This window comes from Zeugodacus cucurbitae, chromosome 6 (genome assembly GCF_028554725.1).
Source record: "Zeugodacus cucurbitae isolate PBARC_wt_2022May chromosome 6, idZeuCucr1.2, whole genome shotgun sequence".
Taxonomy (NCBI): domain Eukaryota; kingdom Metazoa; phylum Arthropoda; class Insecta; order Diptera; family Tephritidae; genus Zeugodacus; species Zeugodacus cucurbitae.
The window spans coordinates 36,563,825-36,572,333 of NC_071671.1; the positions used below are offsets into that span (position 1 = coordinate 36,563,825).

The 8,509-nt window shown below is 32.5% G+C and overlaps 1 protein-coding gene across 1 annotated transcript; it reads left to right on the forward strand.

The window, feature by feature from the left end:
- The first annotated feature begins 6,592 nt into the window (after window positions 1-6,592).
- On the forward strand, window positions 6,593-7,815 carry LOC128922804 (phenoloxidase 2-like). Its single transcript, XM_054234734.1, has one exon. It carries the CDS (start codon window positions 6,785-6,787, stop codon window positions 7,229-7,231), a length of 447 nt encoding a protein of 148 aa, XP_054090709.1. The 5' UTR covers window positions 6,593-6,784; the 3' UTR covers window positions 7,232-7,815.
- Window positions 7,816-8,509: the final 694 nt, after the last annotated feature.

The window sequence follows — 8,509 nt, forward strand, 5'->3', positions numbered from 1 at the left end:
GTTGTCGTTGCCTTGCTTTGTGTGAAATCTTTCACCGTCTGTCTGTCAACGGCACGTCAGCCCACTGCTGCAAACAGACCTACGAAGTTACTGTCGTCGATTATTTTACACTTTGCCATTTTGAAATTGCCATGCAAAGCTCTGAGACATATGTATATACATACATTAGTACATAAAGACTTTCATGTGTATGTCTAATGTACATCCAACTGTTACAAATATTGTTGATATACATACAGACAGACATATCCTGCACAGAATCATCAAACCGGTAAAGTTTAAAGCTAGAAGTTCATAGAACTAGAATTGTTTTGTATTTCTTCAGAACTAGGTTGAAAGTGGTATGTTTACGACAGATGTCTAACAATTGATACCACTTTTTTTATTAAACATTTAACACATATAAACTATGGTTTTTAATATATACAGAAAACGATCATTTTTTGTCCACATTCCTAATGCGATCTCGATTTCAGCACGTGCAGTGCCACTTTATGGGTTTTCGGTTTCGCCATTTTGTGGGCGTGGCAGTGGTCTGATTTTTCCCATTCGAATGCAACCTTTCTATGGTGCCAAGGAACATGTGTGCCAATTTTCATCAAGATATCTTAATTTTTACTCAAGTTACAGATGGCACAGACGCACGGACGGACGGACAGACAGACATTCGAATTTTGACTCGCCTCGTCGCCCTGATCACTTTGGTATATATAGCCCTATATCTAACTCGTTTAGTTTTGGGTGTTACAAACAACCGTTATGTGAACAAAACTATAATACTCTCTTAACAACTTTTTTGCGAGAGTATAAAAATAAATATCAGGTTCATAGGGAGGGTAACTAAAAACTTTATATGTATATTAATATTTAAAGTTCCAGAAATGATCTTGAAAATGTGACATACACATTTTTAAATGCAATTTTGAATGCTTATCATTACATCTACATATCTACATGCATATGTACCAAATGAATACTACAAGCACTTATCAAATGCAATGGTAATTCAAGTAGAAAAATAAAAATTGAACACATCGTCGTTTATGAAAAAAAATATTTATATCTTTATATAATATAAAGAATTATTTTTGAAAAAGACAACAATAGTTTATGGACATCGGCGGAGGATACACCTACAGAACTAGGTTGAAAGTGGTATGTTTACGACAGATGTCTAACAATTGATACCACTTTTTTTATTAAACATTTAACACATATAAACTATGGTTTTTAATATATACAGAAAACGATAATTTTTTGTCCACATTCCTAATGCGATCTCGATTTCAGCACGTGCAGTGCCTAGGATTGTTTAAAGAAGTGTTGCAATGAATTGGTCCACTGCTGAAATACAAAAATCATTTGTGGAATACTCCAACGTGCAAAATCAACTTAGTTCAGTATTTTAATTTGGGGTACACTTTTGTTCCGGCTGACACTCTTGCATTGCCGTGCTTTAAGTATCAGCATAATGCATACCATATGACCAACTTGGTCTCTTCTCTATTGTTGAGTTCTGTTTTGGATTCTAGGTCCAGTGACTTAATCTTCAAAATTTAAAATTATTAAATTAAAACTATGTACACGAGTGGATTAAGCTAAAACAGAGGGAACTAAAATATATTAACTTTAACATTTATAATTAGGATAGTTGAAATTGTTACATAAATACTACAATATTTCTGCTTTTATTGAAAAATTAAAAAAAAATTGAATTTTATGTGTAGTGGACAGGGCTCAAAAATTTTCCATATAGATCGATAATACGGTCTAAAGTCAACCAGAAAATCGGATATTATTGTTGTATGGAAAAAAGGAAGAAAGCAGAGAAAAATAATCTATGGAGCACAATAATAATAATTTCACTCACCTCTGATTACATTTTAACTTAATTATACCCAAGTATTAAATGTTATTTCTCTCTATAAAACTAATCGTTAGCCACTCAGTAAAATCGGGATTCGGTATATACAGTTCTAATTGATGAATATAGTAATTAAACTCATATTGTACAACAAATCCGAATGAAATGAGTCAATGACTTATGGTCAATAAAACACCTAATATAATTGCGACGCATTCACGGTTTCGTAGAAGAACTATTTTCCTAATTATTTCGTCTATACCCGTATAAATATGAATGACAAAAACAGAAAAAAGAAACATGCATCTTTAAAACTTAAAAAAAAATGCAGAGTAAAATATAAAAATACTTAAAATAGTTTACTTTTGCAGAAACTCTTTTAAAAACATATATGTATGTAGCAAGGCAGGTATTCAATTGCTTCTGTGTTGTGAGCGCATAGAGCAATTTGGACCATTTCGATCAAACTAATTTTAACTCTTCTAACTAAATTGAACTTTTTATTTTACACTGAAGAAGATAATTAAGAAACCCCTTTGAAAGAATCACTCGACAGAATTAATTAAGAATTAAGCCATACCCATAACCATTGTCATAACCTTAACGATATTTACTATTATCGTTTATTGGTGCCATAACCATAAACAGTTGATCATTCATTCGGTATTTTTGTTTTCATTTTTAAACTGCCAAACAAACCAAAAAAACATAAGTAGTGCCGAAAAATTAAATTATTTCTTAATATTATAGCATTATATGATAAAAAAACAATTCAAGCGAAAAAGGTGATGGCGTGTCCATCCTATTAATGTTAATAGGTACGAACGGTTATGAAACGAACTAATAAGACGAATAAAACAAAACGAAAATTCAAATGAAAATTCAAAAGATCAACAAACAGCTTTTTATAGTTACAGCCGAAAGTCAAAATTCAATTCACAGTTATGGTTATGGTTATGGGCATGTTGTTATGGTAACGCACCTCCAATTGGAAACATTGTTGCCCGTAAATTTGGTTCAATCCGCTGTTTTACATGGATATGGTTATGCACCTCTAATTCTATATCTTCTTCTATATATATTCTATAGGTGTACTCACTTTGATATACACACATATATAGCTGCTAAAAATATGCATATGAGTGCTAGGAAATGACATGTCATTGATTCATCTTTTCCACAAAAAAAAATGTATGAAGTGTCCTTTAAATGGTAAGCAATAATCGAAAACTATATTTAAATTATTTGTGCTAACATGCGTATACATGTCGCCATCTGAAATTGCAATTGAAATCGAGGAATAAAATCATTAAAAATCTTTTCTAAATAAAATATTAATTTCTCAATTATTTAGCTAATAAAAATTAAACACAGTGTACTATCTGTGTATTATTTTATATCAGTAATTATTTCGGCGCAGAGCTTTTATTGAGTACGCTTTAAAATGAAACTGAAACTTCTTGCAGAACACAGAATTGCCTGTTTATGTGTAATGTGTAATTTATATGCAAAGATGGCATAAAACCCACGTGTCGACAAATTAAAAAATATATTTTCATTTGAAAATAACAAGTTAATGCATTTAATTAAAATTTTGCGATCCCCCTGAATCGTAATGATTGCTGTAACGGTCCAAAATTTCCTGCGAGCTCTATTACATACGTGTTTCTCAAAACAAAACGTCCTTGCCTTCTTATGAATTTTCATATGTACCACTTTTAATTTTCCTTAGCAGCACAAAATACCCTAAACAGGCTGTGTACACATATGTACATGCACAGCATCCATGAAGACAAATAAGGTGCGATATGAAAAAAGTAGTGGAAAAGTGATTGAGTCGGGTAAACTCAAGAATGTTTCAATTCATTTTTATATTTTCTGCCTCCAGTTACCACTGAATACTATAAGTCGGCCAAAGACAACAACAGAATCAGAGTTTTTATTACCTCCAAGGAACGCAGCTTTTCATAACTTACTCTTATGTACTTACTCGCTGAGCACAGTATGTAGTCCACTGATACTTCCAAAGTATACAGTGAACATACTTAATTAATAGAATTCCGAGCAGAGCTCTTGGTGATAAGGCAATAACTCCGTACGAGATGTGGCACAATAGAAAACCTAATTTAAAACATTTAAGAGTGTTTGGTTCAACTGCTTATGTGCACAATAAAAATAAAAAAGGAAAATTTTATGATAAATCATACAAAAGTATCCTTGTTGGTTATGAACCAAACGGGTTTAAACTATGGGAAGCTGTTAATGAAATTTTTTTTTTGTTGCAAAGGATGTTGTCGTTGACGAAACCAATATGGTTAGCTCTAGAGGTGTGAACTATAAAACAGAATTCCTGAATAAAAGTAAGGAATGTAGTAAAACAGACTCCATCGAAGAGGTTAAGGAATCTGATAATGTAAGTTTACCGAATAAAAGAAAAGAATGTGATGAAATAGACTTCCTGAAAGACAGTAAGGAATCTGATTATATAAATTTCCCAAATAAAAGAAAAGAATGTGATGAAATAGACTTCCTGAAAGAGAGTAAGGAGTCTGATCTCGTAATTTTTCAAAATGAAAGTAAGAAAAGAAGGCCGACTGATCTCCTTAATGAAAGTAAGGAGCAAAATTTCCCGAATGAGAGTACAGAATGTAAATCAACTGAACAGCCTAGTGAAAATAGTGACAGTGGCAATAAACATTTCAAAGAAATAGGTAGAAGAAATGAAAGATTAAAGATTAAGCCACATATATCTTATAATGAAGATGATAACAGTTTAAATAAATATATATTGAATTCAAATAAAATATAGAAACGATAAATCTTTTTGGGTAATGGCTTCCTCCAGAGCAGAGTTGAGGACACATGAAATAAATAATACTAAGAAAATTACAAAGAAGCCAGAAAAGAAAAACATGGTTGACAGTAGATGGGTGTTTTCTATTAAATATAATGAGCTCGGGGATCCCATAAAATATAAAGGAAGACTAGTTGCACGAGGTCAAAAATATCAAGTCGACTATGATGAAACATTTGCACCTGTTGCTAGGATTTCAAGTTTTCGATTCATATTAGCACTAGCAGTTCAATATAATTTGAAGGTCCATCAAATGGATGTAAAAACAGCTTTCCTTAATCGGACGTTAAATGAAGAAATATATATGCAACTTCCTCAAGGTGTATCATGTAATGGTGAAAAAGTACGTAAATTTAATAACGCAATTTACGGGCTCATACAAGCAGCTAGATGCTGGTTTGAAGTATTTGAAAAAACATTAAAAGAATGTAAATTTCCAAATCTCCAGTAGATCGCTGTATATACATATATCTTTGACAGAGGTGATATCAAGGAAAACATATATGTACTTTTATATGTCGATGATGTGGTAATAGCTACAGGGGATATGACAATAATTAATAGTTTCAAGAAGTATTTAATGGAAAAGTTTAGAATGACTGACTTAAATGAAATACGACATTTTATTGGAATAAGAATAGAAATGTTTGAAGATAAAGTCTGTTTAAGCCAGTCCGCTTATGTAAAAAAGAATTAATTAAATTTAATATGTATGATTGCAATTCAGTTAGTACACCTCTACTGAACAAACTAAATTATGAATTACTTAATTCAGATGAAAATTGTAATGCACCATGTCGGAATCTTATTAGTTGTTTAATGTACATAATGCTATGTACACGTCCAGATTTAGCAACTGCTGTAAATATCTTAAGTAGATATAGTAGCAAAAATAATATTGAGTTATGGCAATGCTTAAAAATGGTTCTTAGGTACTTGAAGGGAACCATTGATATGAAATTGATTTTTGAAAAGAATAATTTTGAAAATATATTAGATTATATAGATTCTGACTGGGGTGGTAACGAGATTGATAGGAAGAGTACAACGGGTTATTTATTTAAAGTGTTCGGTTCAAATTTAAGTTGTTGGAACACTAAAAGACAAATTCGGTAGCTGCATTATCAACCGAAGCTGAGTATATGGCCTTATTTGAAGCTGTTAGGGAAGGGTTATGGTTAAAATCTCTTCTAAATAGTGTAAACATTAAACTTAAAGAACCCATTAAAATTTATGAAGACAATCAAGGCTGCATTAGCATAGCAAACAACACCTCATGTCATAAAAGAGCTAAACATATTGATATTAAATACCATTTTGCTAGAGAGCAAGTTGAAAATAATGTGATTTGTATTGAGTATATTAATTCAGGTAATCAACTCGCGGATATCTTTACCAAACCATTACCTACTGCAAGATTTGTGGAACTACGGGAAAAGTTGGGATTACTCCAAGATGACTAATATACGTATATGATCTATTTTGCTGAATATTGGTGTTCTTTTATTATTCAATAAGAAATAATTAATTTATGAATTTATAGAATTAATCCATACTTATTTTGTTAAATGAAATGTTAAGATATTTGTAAGTGATCTGATCGGGTTTTTCTGGGTTTTTCCCGTATCCTTGCAGCAAATGCTGGAACACATTATACATCCCAGAATGCATACCAACCACAAAAGACAAAAACAATAATTAATGAATACAATTTTAAGTTATATTTTTATAATAAATGTTATTTTTGAGGGAGCGTGTTGGAATATCCCTATTCCTTCATACAAAAATAGCATTCTACAATACTGCATGTTCGAATATCCCTATTCGAGATATGATAGTTACATTACACAACAATACGTCATGAATAGGTTGGTAATACTTTTAAGTTTTCATTCGAACTTTTTGTTTGCTTCATTCTATTCGAAATCAAGCTTTCAACACAACGTATTCCAGTTAGAGAGATTTCCATACCGGATCTTCGTACCCATGTCGCTCCCAAGAGATGTACAATTCTCTCTTTCATTCCGGCTCATCGACGTATTGCTGGTCGTTTGATTGACATTTTCATGGGAGCGCGCTCTGTTGATGATCTTCAAAGTGTATCTGTTTATGCCCGTGATCGTGTGAATCCGTATTTGTTCAATTATGCAGTGTCTGTGGCGCTTTTACATCGCCCAGATACCAAAGGACTAGATTTGCCATCCATTGCACACAATTTCCTCGATAAATTTGTTGACTCGCAAGTTTTTATACCAATTACAATTCTATGGGATTACACCGCTTCTGATTTAGAGGCCGAACATCGACTATGGTATTACTGGGAAGACCTTGGAATTAGTCTCCATCATTTGTATTGGCATTTAGTATACCCTTTCAAATCTGGTGATCGTGCTATTGTGAACGAGGATCGTCGGGGAAAGCTCTTCTACTACATGCATCAACAAGTGGTGGCCCGTTACCACTTACAGCGTTTCAGAAATAATCTCGCTCGGGTAGTACGTTTCAATAATTAGCGTGAACCAATCGCCGAGAGTTATTTCCCAAAGATTGACTCTTTAGTTTCTAGTGGTGCTTGGCCACTACGATTCGGCATCAATCGAAATTTGGATTAAATTAATTTAATTTAGCTGTTTGTAATGGTGTCTAACTATGACCAAGATAGGGTAAAAGAATTAATTGTTTGAAAATCACCTTTTACGATACTTACGAATGTACTTTTTATATCGAGCAACAATTGGTAAGGACATGAAGCATCTTATTGCCGAGCTATTGGTAGGTATGCAAACATCGTGAAATCAAACATCGATGGTTCGATGTATCGATATTTCTTCAAAACCCATCGAAATCAAAAACATCGACCATTAAAACATCGAAACACCGTTGTATTTTTGAACTTTCTTAACTTATTTTAAATTTAGTGTGAAAAGCTAAGGGACACAGAAGCAGAAGCATAAATAAATGAAATGCAGTACGTCTTAAGTTGATACATTTTATTTCACTTAGCATTATATGTCTGTTAAAGTTTTTTCTCAATAAATAAAAGAATTTCAAAACAACAACATGGATCGTTTACTCGGAACTGAAGTGCCCATAATGTGTAAATATTTATAAGCCTTTTTATACAACTCCGGAAACACAGTATTCATGTCAACCCAAACTCTATTGGCTTCTGATTGGTAGGGGTAACAGCCGAGATACACTTTCTCTTCAACCTTACGTCCCTGTAATTGTAGATAAATTTGACAGCTTACATTTCACCTTTTGGTGGACCAAATGTTTATTCTGGTTCCAAATATCAAACGAGTATTATGTTTCACACTCATCAGAAGATTCCGTTGTATCAGCGCGATTCTTTGAATTTTGTATGAAACAAAAAAAGTATTTCTTTTAGCTATAGCATCTTTAAAATGCAGTAATTTGAATCTCTGATCTAACGCAGTAGCCTACGCCAGAATTAAATTGATAAATAAATCATAAAAGTAACCGCAGTATTGTCCAAGCGCACATTCCCTTAACGAATTCTCCGAATTTAACAAACATCGAATTCCAATGTAATAAAGCGTATTCAAATAGGGTTACGAGTTAATACCCGAAAAAGTGTGAAGGTGTGAAGTCAAATTTTTATATAAAACATCGACATAAAACATCGTTGAAAGTGACATCGATGCATCGATGTTTTTAAAAAAAATCTATTCAAGTAAATGACCGATATGTATATGGTATAAAGTCCATCGAAAGTTGGAAACCCTAGTATTAGGTATATGCTAGGTGAAATTATAACCGATTTCCCC